The sequence below is a fragment of the Eretmochelys imbricata genome, chromosome 16 (assembly GCF_965152235.1).
Source record: "Eretmochelys imbricata isolate rEreImb1 chromosome 16, rEreImb1.hap1, whole genome shotgun sequence".
Lineage (NCBI taxonomy): Eukaryota > Metazoa > Chordata > Testudines > Cheloniidae > Eretmochelys > Eretmochelys imbricata.
Window position 1 is genome coordinate 9,679,165 of NC_135587.1, and position 16,625 is coordinate 9,695,789.

General features: G+C 51.6%; 1 protein-coding gene across 2 annotated transcripts in view; it reads left to right on the plus strand.

Annotated features, from left to right (window-relative positions):
• The first annotated feature begins 4,817 nt into the window (after positions 1 to 4,817).
• The window catches only part of STXBP1 (syntaxin binding protein 1), a 38,041-nt gene continuing 26,233 nt past the window's right edge, over positions 4,818 to 16,625 (plus strand). For both annotated transcript variants that reach the window (XM_077835845.1, XM_077835844.1), the window contains exons 1-6: positions 4,818 to 4,862; positions 5,468 to 5,549; positions 8,964 to 9,040; positions 10,800 to 10,878; positions 13,071 to 13,174; positions 16,361 to 16,509. In XM_077835845.1, the coding sequence (XP_077691971.1) occupies positions 4,818 to 4,862; positions 5,468 to 5,549; positions 8,964 to 9,040; positions 10,800 to 10,878; positions 13,071 to 13,174; positions 16,361 to 16,509 (536 nt within the window). The remainder of the gene's footprint in view (positions 4,863 to 5,467; positions 5,550 to 8,963; positions 9,041 to 10,799; positions 10,879 to 13,070; positions 13,175 to 16,360; positions 16,510 to 16,625) is intronic.

Here is a 16,625-nt window from a genome sequence, read left to right on the forward strand (position 1 = left end):
AGGCATAATTTTCTTGAAATACGATGATTTGGGCTGAAACGTTTCATGCTTGGCTTCGGGCCAGAAGTGAAGAGGGTTTGGAGCTAAGTGCTGCTTCGGCAGAGTCCCATTTGAGAAATTGCCAGCAGCGAGGGGAGGAGGAAGCAGAGGATGAAGAGAAGAGGCAGGGGGCAGGGACTCTAGCCTCTAAAAGTCAGAGTGGGGCCGTACAGCCATGACTAAAGTGAGGTAGCCTGGACAAGGTGGGACAGAAATCCAAGTGCATGGCCAAGAAAGACAAAAGCTGCTTAGCACAGGGTGTGAGGACAGACCCCCTGAGCCAAGCGGTTGGAAAGGCTGATTCTCAGCCTCAGTAGCCAAGAGTGTTTTGGGGAAGGTTAAAATGTCATTCCCCGCCCCCCCCCCCCCCCGCCCTCCAAACCCTCTAGATTAACCAGCTGTGAAAGGTCAAACCTTCTAGGCCACAGTCATCGAAGTTTTCCCTGCAGTTTCCCCTGGGATAGTGCCCACACATCATACCGCTGGGCTGCTGACTCTACCCATCCACCCGTGAAAAGGTGATGCCAGGAAGGGTCACATGCCCCTCCCGAGACGCCTGGTTGGGGTGGGGCACATTTGGCAGGGAACCGCAGGGCTCTCCCAGGAACCCTAACAGTGAAAGGAGCAGAACATGGGGCCACCGCTCCCAGGAGCCGGCGCCCCACGCTGGCAGCTCCTCTGGCGCGGCTGCACCGGTACCGCCCCCGGCCCTGTCCTCCGGCCAGGCTGTATAGACCTAACCCCAGACAGGAGACGCAGCTGCGTGGAAGGGCTGGGGGTGGTACAGCTGCCCCGGAGGAGCTGCCGGCCTAGGGCTGCCTGGCGGCCCCACGTTCTGCTCCTTTCACCGCTGCGGTTCCCGGTGCAGCAGGAGGACAGAGTCGTCCCCCCCACACACACGCAGGTAATATGGGATGGGGAGAGCGTGGGACCCCCAGGCTGGGGCAGGGAGTCACACGGAGGAGTCATGTGGTGTGTGGGGGGGTCACACGGGGAGGTCATGTGCCCCCCTTTAGCTGGTGCCCCCTTTGTGTCCCTCCCATGAGTCGCGCTGCTCTTGTGGTGCACTGGGCCTCGTTCTCCTGGCTGCAAGAGGAGCAGATGGGGGAGATCCTAGCACGCTCCACTGCGCACCATGCAGCGGCTGCTATGCAAAGGACCATGCATGTTCATGGCTGTTTGCACTGTGGTGTGGGGGTACCTCTGCTTCTCAGCCCATGCTCTGGCCACCCTGAACAAGGGTATCCGTGAGGTGTGCTTCTGGACCCGATGACCAGACTCTTTGGCTCTGAGCTCCATCCCTTCCGTAGGACTCTCCAAGACACTTGGTGGATAAGCCTCTTACGGGCAGCAGCAGGAGGGCAGTGGCTGGGAGGTGGGTCTAACAGACTTTTTGGAAAGCTGGGGAGGCACAAAGAGGGAGTTTGGCTAGAGCAGGTCAGAAGACTGCCCAGGCAGGGGGGCGCTGGAGTGGATTGGACTGGTGAGGAGTCCCATCCGATCATAGACTGGACAAGGTTATTTAGTCCGTTCTCAAGGATGGTTCTCTCAGTATGTCTCATCCAGCCTCAACTGACTCGCTTCCACCTCTTCTATTGGGGGAGAGGATAAAGCCCAAGAGGTCTCACTGGTGGTATATTCCCTCAACCCGAACTTGTGTGTAAAGTTATTGCCCCTTGGAGCACCCTGAACAATTCTTCTCTGTCTCCAGCCTTTATACGCCCGCTAGAGCCCATCCCTCTCAATCACCATTAAGGTCACAGGAGATAAAGAAAAATTCATGGAAACCTATGACCTGTCCTTGACTTTTTCAGCCCGCGGCGGCCGGGAGATCTGGGGTATCTCCCCACCCGCCCCACAGCAGTTTGGAGCTCAGGGGCTCTGCCGCTGAGACAATGGGGGTACCCCACAGCTCCCGACTGCCCACTGCGGGCTGAAGTCACAGAGGTCTCTGGACGTCATGGATTCCGTGACTTCCGTGACCTCTGTGACAAAATCGTGGTCTTATTCATCATCCACTCACGCGCTCTCTGTATGACTGTAACAGGTGCGCAAAGGCAAGTCAGGCCCTGTGGCTAAGGAAGAACCCAGAGCAACCTGGGATGGGACATGCCTGGAAGGTCCGTTGCTGCTGACCCGCCTTAGCCCTAGAGCTTGGACTAGTGGTGGGAGCCCAGGCGAGGCAGATGCTCTAAGGGTGAAAGTGGAGTGAGCCTGGCGTGTGAGGGGTCCGTGTGATGTTGTTGCCTCTGGTTGCGTAAGACAGACCTAAATGGGAGGTGAAATGCGATTGCCAAGGATTATAAGGGAATGGCTCAAGCTGCTTGGTTCTTGTTTCTAAAAGGGGCTCTAAATCCTTTGTTGTTTTCTTCGTGCGTTGGATTAGAAAGCTCCAGTCGAGCGGGGTGGGTGAGCAGCGCTCAGGCCTGCCTACTTGGAGGCTTTTGCAGCTCGAGTGTTTGCACAGAGCAGGCCTTCAGCTGCAGGAAGCTGGGTTCGAAGCCTGTCTGCATGGTTTAAAAGGGAAAAGAGGGCAAGGGTAACAGGGAAATCCAGTGCCTGAAGAATAATGGAGGGTGGAAACTCATCTGGCCACCTGCCCTCGAGGCCTGTGAAATCTCAGTCTCCGGAAGAGCCCCCCTCTTTGCCGAGCAACCACTTCCCACAATGGCAGAATTTTAGCAGCCCTTTTGGCTACTGCCGTTACCAGATTTTACTGTGTTTAGGTGAGTTCTTTCAGGTGATCAGGGCAGATTTGGGGTATATGACAGGGACACCCCCCCTCCCCTGCCAGGACTGACACCAGGATAACTTCGGTTGCCCTCCTGATGTCACTATGAACTGGGCTATGAGCTTTCTGAAGGCTCTGGAATACCCAGTCTCACTTGGGACCTGTTCCAAAGCCTATTGAAGTCAATGGGTGTCTTTCCATTGGTTAGAAGGGACCGCAAGGGTCATGCTGTCTAACCCCCTCCCAAGATGTAGGATTTGTTGTGACGAAACCATCCAAGGCAGCTGGCTATCCAGCCTCCTCTTGGAAACCTCCAGTGAAGGAGTTTCCACAACCTCCCTAGGTGTCTGTGCCATTGTCCTATTGTTCTTATAGTTGGGAAGTTTTTCCTGAGATTTAATCTAGATCTGATCTGCTGTAGTTTGAACCCACTGCCGCTTGTCCTGCCCTCTGGGGAAAGAGAGAACAACATTGTTCAGCCTTTCAAGTGTTTGAAGAAGGACCCGATCCAAAGCTCACAGTGAACTTCTGGGCATGACGCACAACCCATCCATTCTCACAGATCAAATCCCCGCAGCTACCCGGTCCAGGCTTTCCCCGTACAGCCCCCACGCTAATGGAATGGACACTCCCCTCTTGCTGCCTCAGACTACAGCTGGTCAGAACAATTCAGACAAGACACTTTTTCTGGAAGGGGGGATGAATTCTGATTGGTCAGAATCGAAATGTGTCCTGGAGATGGTTTGATTTCGATGAAGTTCTGATGGAGCCCAGCCTCCAGGGAGGTTTCCATTGGACACTGCCTGGTTTCCTGCCAGGTTACCTGCCTGGCTCCTCAGCAGCCCATCTGGCAGGCCGGGGAGCTGGCAGCTCGGCAAATCCTGATTCCCAAGCTCCAATGCACACAGCTCCATGGCAGTCGGGGCTTCCATGTTCCCTGGCTCTGGGTGCAGCCCATCAGGTCAAAGTCAGGGAGAACAGGGCTCTGCAGCTTAGTGGACTACCTTGGAGCTGGGCTCCTCCAGCATCCACAGCTCCGTGGCTCCATTTCCTTTATGGGAGAATTTCAAACTTTTTTGTTTCGGTCCAAATCAGAACCAAACCCGATTTCGCAATATCAAAATGAAATGGGATGATCTTTCTCTGCCCAGCTCTACCTGAGACTGCAAAGCTGCTCAGGGTGGGGGGGCAGTGGTGTCTCTCTATTACAATAGTCCCCTATCCCTTTCCTCTCTCTCCTGCTGTCTCGGTCAGGCTGCTTGTCCTGCTGACTTGGCATGTCCCGCAGCAGCATCTTTGTGTTCCCACAGTTTCGGAATAAATGACACTAACACTGTCCCTAGGAAAGGAGCACAACTCAAGTGCTACTCATCCTCCCCTTGGGCAGGATGGATGCAGATGCCCAGAGTGCGCGAACGGCCCTGATACAGGCTGCCTCTGGAATTGCCGTGAGCCATCTCTTACCCTTGTGACTGATCCCAGACACAGCAGTTAGAGGTCACAGCCTGGTTCAGAAGTGGTTGTAGCTCAGATGGTGTAAGAAAGTCTCCAGCAGGGAATTCACCCCGTCTTCTGGCCCTTCCGCTTGTCATTCACACAGACCCACCCACTGACAAGCAAATGCCATCCCCTTAGACACCACCTCTGGGTGGGAAGCACTTTAGAGGCAGTATCAGCCACTGATCAGAGCACTGGAGTGGGACTCAGGAGACCTGGCTTCTATTCCCAACTCTGATACTAGCCTGCTGGATGACCTTGGGCAAGTCCACTTCCATGCCTCAGTTTCCCTACCTGAAAATTGGGGATAATGGTACTGACCTCTTCTGTGAAGTGCTTTGAGATCTGTAGATGAAAAAGCTGGGTATTATTGTTATTATTATTCCCTGCATGCAAGCAGAGTATTGATCAGTAGTCGCAGTGCAGACCAACCTGGTGCTGTTGCGGCCAAGGAGGATGAAGCTAGGGGAGTAACAGGGGCCAGAGCCCAGGACCCTCGGAAAGCTGGTGTGAACTAACATCCACCTTTTCTGTTCCTTTTGCAGAGATCATGCATGACGTCATCAGGAAGGTGAAGAAGAAGGGCGAGTGGAAAGTAAGTGGGGGACGACAGAGAGAGGTGGAAGGGGGCAGGCAGCAATATGGAGGAAGGGCTTGGAAGCAGCCTGGGAGTTGCTGGCCCAGTGCAGGGCAATGCGGCACGCTGGACGGATGCTAAAATTGCCAAACACGATGAGTAACGTGTAGCACCAGTCCTGCTAGGGATTCTGCTCCGGGTCCGTGCATCCCTCCTTTCAGTGCTGGCCAGGGGGCTGCGCTGCAGTCAGTTTGACATATGAGGGCGGGGAGTCCAAAAGAAAATGGCTGAGGAAAAGAATGACCCCTCTCCTGTCCCGTTTGCCAAACAAAGGCCAGGACTAGCAGAGGGTGCTGCAGGGCATGGCGGTGGGCCATTGGCAGAGGTCTGTGGCAACCCAGAGCTGGTGGTTAGAGCTCTAGGGGAAGCTGCATGGCGGCACTGAGATGCACCGGCAGAGCAGCATGGCAGAGGCCTGCGTGTGGGCCCCTTCGCTATGCCAGGCCCAGTCAGGGTCACTTTACTGTCCGAAGCACCGAATTACACCAGGTGCATCCTAACGCCTGATCCCCCCATGGCTCAATCACTGTATTCCTGCTCACTCAGTCTCTCTCCTGCTCCAGGTGCTGGTGGTGGATCAGCTCAGCATGCGCATGCTCTCTTCCTGCTGTAAAATGACCGACATCATGACGGAGGGGATAACAAGTGAGTCCCGTGCCCCCTGACGCTCCCTTTCTGCTCCTTAGATTCCAGCTTCACCACCAAAGTCGGCTGGCACTGGGAGGCAGGTGATCAGGAGGAGTTGGGAGACCAGCATCTTCCCATGGCAGCTTGCCTCACTCCATCCATTGCTCCCATTTTGTTCTGAATCAGCTGCAGTACTTCAATCTGTCCGTCTCTCCTGGACAGGGCTTTGCCACTGGGCCTACATCTCTCTCTTAGCCCCAGTCACACTGAAAATGTTCCCATACAGCTAGTGAGTTTCGAGCTTCATTTCTTCCCCAGATGGCCACTATGCCCCTGAATAGATACACTGGGCTGACTATGCCAGTGTGACCCCTTAAGCCCAGGAGGCAAATGGACTGTGAGTCTCTCTCCCACTGAGCTATTGTTACTAAGGATATCTGTATGGCAATATTGACGTCATTCCCACAGGGAGCTGCAGTATTCCGTGGTAACCCACTCGGTTGTATGTCAAAGTCTCAGTGTTTGTGGTGAGATTTTTCACACACTTCCCTGCATGACTCACCCGGCTGGGATAGCACGAGGAGCTTGTCTCTTGGTGGTATTTCAGTCCCTGGTTGCTGGAAATACCACACATAGACCTGACGTCATTGTACTTCAGCCCCATAAATAGCTCTCGGTGGAATTTAAAAAGCCAGCAGAAAAAAATGTAAAACACAGCTATGGAGCCATTCAATTGACTGGCGTTTGACCGAAGGATTCTGGTTTTTATGGCATTTGCCCCAACACACAGTGCTATTGCAACGTGACAAACATTGGATCTGGGGCCTGATTTTCCTCTCCCAGCAAGTTTACACCAGGGGTAACTCCACTGACTTCAGCCTGGGTGGGTCCTGCTTTACACCAGGGCAAGTGAAAGCAGAACCAGAACTTCAGGGTGCGGGTGATGGCAAGAAGCTGTCGGAGCAAGGGGAACTCCCAGTAAAACAAAGATCCTGTTATGGGAGTGCCCCCAGAATAGCGACCAGAGAAGGCTCAGTACGTTCTGAACAGCACAGATTGGAAGCCAGTTGGTGCAGAGACTGCCCCTTCATTCTCTGCATGTACAGCGCCTAGCGCAAAGAGGCTCTGACCTCTAGCAGAGGCTTCTAGGCAGGAGGGCAATGGAAATAATAATTGATAATAATGAAAGGCCAAATCCAATAGTCCTTACTGGGCCCATTGAGGCTAATGGAAATTTTGTCCAAGAAAGGACGAAGTAAGTTATGACCTTCAAGGTATACTGATAGATCCACCAGAGTTCCTGGGGGATGTGGGGTGGGAAGCTCTAGATTGGGGGGGGTAGTTTTTTGTGGGGGCTGCAAAAGTCTTCCAAGCAGATTCTTTCTGATGTGTTGTGAGGTCTGACCATGGCTTGTTTTGATCTTGACAGAGTCATAGAAATGTAGGGTTGGAAGGGACCTTGAGAAGTCACCTAGTCCGGCCTCCTGTGCTGAGGCAGGACCAAGTGAACCTAGACCACCCCTGACAGGTGTTTGTCCAGCCTGTTCTTAAAACCCTCCAACGGTGGGGATTCTACAACCTCCCTTGGAAGCCTGTTCCGGAGCATAACTGTCATTATCGTTAGAAAGGTTTTCCTAATATCTAACCTAAATCTCTCTTGCTTCAGATTAAGCCCATTACTGCTTGTCCTACCTTCACTTACAGGGCCTCATTCTCCTCCTGCACCACACTAGCTCCATCAGCATGCAACTCCAGATTTACACCAGCATGAGTGGGAGGAGAATCGGAACCAGATAGCAGTTGCCAGCTGCAATATATATCGGTCCTAGTAAATCCGTAGCTGGCGTAAATTGCCACAGTTCTGCTGAAGTCAATGGAGCTATGACAACCTACAGTAGCCTAGGATCTACCCCCAAGAACAGCAGGTTGTGGTCCAACATTTGTTCAAATGGCACCAGGCCCTGAAGCTTCAGTGGTTCTCCGGAGGTTTGGGCTGGTACTATTTCCTGCCTCATGATTTTATTTTTCATACAAAAAAATTGGATTTCATCGCTAAATAGTCCCCAGATCCAGATCCTGATTTCCCCTGGGCTTCTGCCGGTGCTGAGGGTCATTTAATTGCAGGGGGCTGGAAGGATTGGGGTAGCTCACATGGGAAAAGGAACTTCTGCAGCTCAGCAATGCAGGAGGGTCTATGGAAGAGGTTGTTTTGCAAGGGACCATGTGGCTCAGGGAACTGGTAGCCAGATACAGAACTTTAACGTGCCACCGGAAATGGTCTTGCTGATTGAGAAAGTGTGTGAACTAATGCACAACTGCTCATCCACTTTAAACATATTCCCGTGTGAAACATGGACCAGTTATCTACAGCACATTAAATAGCTTGACAGTTTCCATTTGTGACACCCATGACAATTGCTGGACATTAAGAGGCAGGGCCAGGTGTCCAACATGTAAGTCTGGTTTGGGCTGCTAATCTGATTTGTACCCTACTGAGATGAACTGGTCATGTAATTTGCATGTCTGGTATCCATCTATCAAAACAAATTCTATATTTTGAATTAAGATCTGGCAACAGTATGCATTGCGTGGAGGGCAGATAAAACACTTCAAAGATACTCTGAACAAAATTTGCACAAGAGGAACATTTCTTACTCGAACTTCGAGCAGCTGGTGACTAACCCCATTGCATGGTGCCACACCGTAAGAGTGGTTGGCCACAACTTCAAGAAGAACCATCTTGAACAGCTGGAAGCCCAGCACCACATACACAAACAACATGCAGGCCAATCAACACAACCAGTTGACCCTCCCTGGATAAGGATGAGGTTCCTTGGGGGAAGCTGGTACATCTGCCTCTGGCACAGTCTTGTGCATGAACGGAGGATTCCACTCTCCAGAGCATCTTTCACAAGCATTAAGATTCAAGGGCAATAGTAATAAATACATTTTAAAGGATGGAAAGAGCTATCACAAAAAAATCAACCCTTAAAAAAAAAGGGTTCTCCAGGACAGGTCCCAAACCCTACAGTATCCCAGCTGTGATGCTCTGAGCGGTTCCTGTACATCCTGCATTCAACAGTTGTGCTTTAAGGGGAGTGGCTGTCTTGCAGAATGGAGCAATAAGCACCGTTGCCTCTGGAGTTTACTGTCCCTTTGATCCTCCCCTTGGGGGCACTGTAGGAGCAAGCTAACGGCTGGGAACCTTTGTTATTTGGGTGTTGGGAGGTTGGTGGAATCACAGCTCTTCTGCCATTGGGACTTGCCGTGTTGGTTAGACATGACCAAAAACCAATTATTAGATAAGAGACTCCAGGTCACAGCGATATAGCTCTGTACACAATATCTAGCTATATACAATGAAAATAGGCAGCCTATCTCCTGTCACCTGCTGTACCAATCCCCTGTGCGTTGGTTGTGTTTCTTGTGCAGTTGTGGAAGACATCAACAAGCGCCGAGAGCCGCTCCCCACCTTGGAGGCCGTGTACCTCATCACCCCATCTGATAAGGTGAAACTCCAGCATGGGAGTGTCTTGTACCAGGGTCTGGCGAAAGCTAATCATGTTTGGTTGTAGCATCTGTGCTGAACGGGTATTTGTCAGTGCCAGGACAAGAATGGATGGCAGTGCCCTATAAGGCACTTACAGGCATCAGCAATGATCCTTAGAGCTGTGCAGAGGAAGGACATTCAGTTTCACAAAAGATTTCAGGATTTTATTGGTTTTTTGTTTTTTGTTTTTTTCATTCCAATTTGGAACAAAGCCCCAAAATACCACAATGCTCCGCAAAAGAAAATTCTGAGAAAAAAGTAGTTTTGGATTGATGGAAACATTTCATTTCAACAAACACATGTAGTACAATACAAACTAAAAAAAAACCCCTCAAACCAAAAAGTGGTTACACAATGAAAACCTGAAATATTTCAGTCTGAAAATGTCAAACCGGGACGATTCAACAGGTTTGGACTTTTTCCCCCCCCAGGTTTTCTCCAAAACCGAAAATGTGATGAAATCAACATGATGTGGTGAAGCGTTTTAATTGGGTTGGGAAATGATTCCATCTGCATTTTCCCATCCAGCTCTAATGATCATCTTATAATCAAAATCATGCTGTACCAACTGAGTTGCTGTGGGTCAGTTTAACCTCATTTGGGGGAGGATCTGAAGCCTTTCTGGCTAATGTTAGAATAGAATATCACAGGGCTGGAAGGGACCTCAGGAGGTCATCTAGCCCAACCCCCTGCTCAAAGCAGGACCAATCCCCAATTTTTGCCCCAGATCCCTAAATGGCTCCCTCAAGGATTGAGCTCCCAACCCTGGGTTTAGCAGGCCAATGCTCAAACCATTGTGCTATCACATTGTCGTACATGAATATATTTTTCACTAGTAAGAGACAACTAGCAAAATTACAAGCATGTCCTATGGTGAAAGAGTTCTGCTCATGGTAGGTGGGTGAACCACTCAGCCGTGCCTTGCCCATGTCAGCTGGAACACCAGTCCTGAGCTTCATCCCAGCAGAATCCTGTCTGTGCACACGGAAATTCCCGATCCTATCACACCAATTACCCCTCTAATCCAGTTTCCTGTATCTTATTACAAACATAAATGTTAAATCCTTTATTTGAAACTTACGATGCTCTTTGCTTTAGTAATAGCAGTGCAGCAGAGTAAGGTAGGATTGCACTGGTAGGACTTCAGTCGTGGGAGCTTGCACATAGCAGGGGGCAGCCCAGGCCAGTTAGACTTCTAGCAGTGCCCAGCCAGAAACCGAGCACCGTGAGTTTTCTAACAGCAGTGCTGCGGGACTTCAGCAGTGTGCAGTTTATCACAGCAGTGCCCAACCAGGGTGTCGAGCTGTGTGAGCTTCCTCTCAGATGCCTACTAGTGAGAACCAGTCCTCCCCTCCCCTTGTGTCTGTAAAGTGGCAAGGTCTGGGGTGGAGATTTTCAAAGCCAGCCAGGGGATTTGGCCATACAACTGCCGTCAGAATGAATTCATCTCAACCTAGATCCTTTATCTTAACGCTGCCCCAAAGTTCCTTGGCACTTCAGCTCCTGAACGCATGGGACTGAAATTTACAATAGAGATAGTGTAAATATCTGTCTCCTAAGCTAATGGGTCAGAGCCAGCTGATGATTCCCTAGCATGGCACGCATTGTGATTATTGAGACCAGCCAATGCACCATCTGGGTTAAGTGTCTAATGATGCTAATCCTGATTTCTGGTGTCCAGCCTCACGTGGGCTTTTTTTTTTCTTTTTTTCCTGTAGTCTGTCCATTCACTCATCAGTGACTTCAAGGATCCCCCAACTGCCAAGTACAGGGCTGCCCATGTCTTCTTCACTGACTGTAAGTATTCTGCCTCCATCCCTCTCCCTGCATCTCTGATGTCTTGTAGTCTGGGCTCCTGCCACACTGTGACTTCCATAATGCAGAGGAGATGCAAGATCCTGGCAGGAAACAAGCAAGACTTGCATGTAGGAGATTTACGGCAACCTTTGCCTGAGATTTGTAAAATGCCTCAAAGAAATCCTAGAAATCAAAGCTGGGAAAAGCTCTGTACATGAATCCAACTCACCCCTCATCCAGCACAAGGTTTTTCTCTCTCATATATGTGCAAATGCTGTGTCTAGTCTAAGCTAAATGACTCATGGAATGGAGCTTTCACCAGTTTCCGCAGGAAACAATTGCACACTCTAATTAGGCCTTATGGTTAGGAAATCTTTCCTATGTTCAGCCTTCGCCCATATTCATCCCCTTGCTCTCATCCCCTCTCAAGGCAGGGATTTCTGGAAGGGGATATTTCTTCCAAGAGCCCTCTTCTAGCTGTTCAATGCACCAGGGGCTAAATGCACTCCAGATATGTAACACTACTGAAGTCAGTGGAGTTCCACCAGTGATTAATTTAAGTCCCAAGAGTCTGATTCTCTGTCTGTTACCCCACAATTACACTGGTGGGACTCCCTTGACTTCACTGGAGTCACATTTGCATAAAACTGGTGTAACAGAATGGTGCTTCATGGCCCACATGCTTAATGGCACTGCTGCATTTTTGCACGGGACACTGTGGGTCATATTCTGCTCTGTTATACTGGTGTAGATCTGGAGCAGCCCCCCTGATGTCAGTACCATTACTCTGACATTACACTGCGTCACCCTGGGGTGTCATTTCTTTGCACTGTTTCAGAAGAGAAGCTGGTGGGGGACATGGGTGAGTGGATTGCTGCTGAAGTTGTCCCCAGAGGCAAAGAGAACTCAGGTTGGAGCTAGTGCAGGGGACAGGAAATCGGTTTACAAAGGAGACTTTGAAGACCATGTGAGATTATCACCCAGTGAATAATTTTGTAGCTGGGAAATTTCAAACTGAGCAAACAGCATTAGATAAAATGGTCTCAAACCAGGGCACGCCGTTGGTTTGGTGAGTGACTTTGGAATGGGCAGGAAAAGTTGAAACGACTTCCTCTGCCCGTCTGCAGTATACCCAGCCACCTGCTCCCCAGAACAACCTCCCAAGGCATCAGCACTTCAGGCCTGATCCAAAGCCCACTGAAGTCAATGGAAAGATTCCCATTGCTTCAGTGGGGTTTGGATCATTTCTTTTATTTGCTGCTGGTATTAACCTATGAGAGAGCATTGATTCCTTAAATAATGGGAATTCCTCCTCCCAACAGGTCATTCTAAGGATCCAGAGAAGGATGTTTCACTTCCCCTCTCCTCTTCAAATAACTGCTTTCCCATCTCTCCTCTTATCCTCTTTCCCTTCTCTGGGGTCTATCAAGGTGGTTTTAGCTTAGTTCTGAGAAGTTCTGTTCCTCAGGGCCAGCTTGATAATTGACAGGGCCCCGAGGAAGGGTGCAGCCCCTAGCTGGCAGAGATTTGCTGCCCCGCCAGTCTGTTGTCTTTTTCGGTGGCAAGTTCTTTGAAGAAGGGGCTGTCGCTCACTCTGTGTTTGTACTGCACCTAGCTCAACAGGGCCCTGATCTCGACTGGGGCTTCCAGGCTCTACTGGGAGAACAATAGCCTAGCAGCATAAGTACAGACCAAAGAGGCAGGAGATCTGCAGTCCCTCCCCAGCTCTTCCTGTGCAATGATGGGCAAATCACGACCCCTCTCAGAGCCTATTTGCTTATCTGCCATACAGGGCTAAAACGCTACTGATCTGGCCATTGTCTTTGCCACGGTATCTTTGCACTTCACAGGGAGGCCGAATTCACTAACAATGTGCTTAAAGTGCTTTGTGATCCTGGGGTGGAAAGTGCTAGAGAAGTCATTATTAACGCTACGGAGCCCGCTGAGTGTGAGCGTGGTTCCTCACTGGTCTGGGGGTCCCCAAGGAGATGGGACAATAAGCACCAGCCTTAAGAGTGTTTTATGGGCACTGGAATGAGGCCATCCACCCCTCTCTGGATTTATCAGGGCCTTTCTCAGGATGGGTTTGATACTTGTGTGGGTGGCTTTGACCTTTCTTTTGGCCTTTGGGCATGAGGCACCCAAGGATTTAAAACCTCTGCTGAATCTTCTGGTTCTCCTTCTCTTCCCAGCCTGCCCCGATGCCCTGTTTAACGAACTGGTGAAATCTCGTGCGGCCAAAGTCATCAAGACCCTGACAGAAATCAACATAGCCTTCCTTCCCTACGAGTCCCAGGTGAGTCCGGGGCGGGGCAAAAGAGCAGAGATCAGCCTAGCACGCCTTCTCTAGGAGACCCCAAATGGCACGGGAGGGTTGGAAAGGAAAAAGCCTCACGTTCCCTGCAGGAGGAGAGTTTATGGAACAGCCTGAAATGAGAGATTAAATTACTAACCCCCTTTTTCCAGGGCTGGTTCTTTACCTCCTGCCTTGCATTCTCAGCCCTGTCTCCTTTGATTATTTCTCAGGTCTGATCCCCGGTTGTGTATTAACCCTGTGCTCCACCCCCGGCCCCATGCTATCGCCTGTCATTGGCTGGCTCCTTGGGTACCACCAGGGATGGGTCAATGAGTCCAGGGCACAGGAGGGGTGAAACTTTGTACCATCTGCCGGGGAGCAGGCCCTTGCCCTGTGGGAGGGCGGCCCATGTGACTAGGAACAGATGGCAATCAACCTTCAGAGCCATTAACTCTTTAAATCCCAACAGTTGCAGGGATTTGCCTAGCTGGTCAAACCAAATGTGCCCCCAGAGAATAAACCTTTGCCAGCAGCTGACACTAGAATTTGGCATCTTCTTATCATGGGATTGTTGGCAGGGACAGCCTTAGTGGTACTGGCCCCCTTGGAGCAGCAATGATTTGGTTTCCCCTCCTCTCCGAGCCAGCTACAAACATGCTTCTCCTGCTGCAGGGAAACTGTTGGATTGTGCTTCCCATCTCCTGCTCTGCCTGCTCTCGCTGCCAGCTTGGGGGTCCTGCCGGAGCGGGAGTGGGTGTTTACACTGAGAGGTTGATGCTGGGGAGAGAGACAGCACGGTCTTGGGGACAGGGCACTGGGTTGGGAATCAGGAGACTAGAGACCTGATTCCCAGTCCTACCAGTGACCGGCTGTGTGAACTCGGGCAAGTCTCTACACCTGTTTCCCCTGCCTTTTCTATCTGGAGTGTAAGTTCCTGGAGGCAGGGATGTGTCTCTTCCTGGGTAGGATTGTGTGCTATGCCTCTGAGAGGCCCAGCGTGTAACTGGCAGTCTGGGGAACGGAGCTGACATGGCATTAAGCCACCTTTGTGTTCTCTCGATTCTGAGCTGAAATGTAGCAAACCCCAGGTAAGCACAGAATCACGGCATCCACCACAGCTCCATCCCCTCTAGCATCCCACCCTACCCCCAGTATGCCCCCCTTGGCCAGAGATTTTGGACAGGGCCTTGTGGCTGTCTGACTCAGTTTCTGCAGTAGGGGAATTCTCCCTCAGCTCGAACCAGGGCTTTTATGGTCCCGTTACCCTTGCAGCAGCATAAAAGGGGCATAAGCAGGCAGGAAAATTCCTCACTCCGTGTCTGTGCAGCACCTAGCACAATGGGGCCCTGATCTCAGTGGGGGTCTCTGGGCAGCACTGTCCTATAGCTAATAATAATGGTTTTAGTTGAGGTGCTGCAGTGAGATTTACTGAGGATCTATCATTAGGATTTAAGCTGTCTTTAGAGATGGGCCTGAGCCATATCAGTAGGGCCAAGCATCCCTGAGCTCTGGGGGTGTGTGAAAACCACAGGCAAACCCAGATCCACCTGTTGCAAACAGCCCCTCTCTTTATAACAGGCTCAGGCCAACCCCTGGAGCCAAACAGCCTTTGGGAGGTTTGAAACCTGGACCCAGACCTGGACGTTCTCGCTCGGCTTTGGGTGTCCGAGCCCCGGGTTCTGGGCCCCAGTGCTGTGGTGCTATATTGTTGCAGTTGGTCGGCTCTTCTCTGGCATGGGCAGCATGTTGCAGGGGACCCAGGCAGCTGCCTTGCTCTGGCTCTGAGCTGGCACAGGGTAGCGTGACTGCTGCCAGGGAATTCATGTGAAGCGGGCTGGCCTTTTTCCAGCCAGCTCGGTGTCTAGTTAAACAGGAGGCTCATCTGAGAGTGGCAGTCATCTATGATCCCTTCATCTGTGTCCGTCCTCACCCCCTGCTCCATCCCTCTTTGCTGGCTGGACCCCGCGGTGGCTGCTTTGAGTGCCCATCAGCCCATGGCTGGCGGTTGGTATCATCAGCTGCTGCAGCACCCTCACGGGGGTACGTTGGCATTAGCTGACGGCTTTGGTTTTGATGCAGCCCTGGAGATGCTGCTGTGGTGGCCACTACCTTGGCCGACACACCCGGGGGATTGAACTGGGACCCTCTGGAGCCAAAAGCATGAGTTGCTAAAGCTCCTTAGCTGGCACCTACCCTCAGTGGACTGGGCACAGAGGCTTGTGACACGCATGGACATGGCTGGCAGGGGCAGTGCCCCGTCAGAAGGAAAATGAGCCGGCATCAGCACAATAACAAATCTTTACAGTGCTGGGCCCAGGTAGGGTCCCCTTCCCTGCACCCCTTCACTGTGTCTTGGAGACGAGGCGAACAGACCCCCTCCCAGCAATAAGCCAGCATCATTCCAGAAGTCATCCAGCAGGGAGCACACATCAGTGTCCTGCGTCTGCCCCCCACCTGCCCCAAGCCTGTACGTGTATACCTGTGATGCATAGCCTCGGCCAGTACGTGTCTCCAGCCTGCTTGTGTTTGCACCAAGGCCTAATTTTAGCCCAGTCGCCAAAGACTTTTGAGGGGGACTTGGTCACGAGAGCGCAACAGGCCCCCAAGTCACTCAGGCATTCGACTCCACGGAGAGGGACCGCTGGGGAGGGATGAGGTGTGGGGAACAGCTTTGGACCACGCAACTCAAACAAGCTGCCTTCTGCCTGGCTCTGGGGGAAGTTGAAAACCCGCCCATGCTTTTCAGGGTGGGTAGAGGCAAGCTACAGCGTCCCTGCCAATAGTCCCCCTTGCAGGAAAGCTGGTGCTTATGGCCCAGGCTGTACTGAGAGTGCTCTGGCTGTTGGGTTTCCCTACAGATGTGAACCAGTAATGGGTCATGTGTTGCAAACTGCTGGACAATGCCTCGAGTCAGACAAGAATTAAAAGGAGCATGACTGTAGATGGGAGGCTGTGTTGCCAAGCGGGTAGAGCAGTCAGCGGGGACTCAGGCGACCTGGGGTCTGTCCCCGGCTGTGCCACTGGCCTGCTTGGGCAAATCTCTTCATCTTCCTGTGACTCAGTTTCCCCCATCTGCAAGATGGGGATAATGACGCTGGCCCCCTGTCTTCTCTAAGCCATTCCTTGGGCGCTGCTGGTGTTGCATTCACATTGAAGCTCAACCGCTGCCATTCTCATCCCCTCCAGGTTTACTCCTTGGATTCTGCTGACTCTTTCCAAAGCTTCTACAGTCCCCACAAGACCCAGTTGAAGAACCCAATGCTGGAACGCCTGGCAGAACAGATTGCCACCCTGTGTGCCACCCTGAAGGAATATCCCGCTGTCCGATACAGAGGGTAAGGCTGTGACCGTGGGGTGGGCTGAACTGGAGGCTTCTCCTCAAAGTATCTATTCATTGAGATCCCCACCCTACACCTCCCCAGTGGGACAGGGCTGGAATTACTCCCGGTCA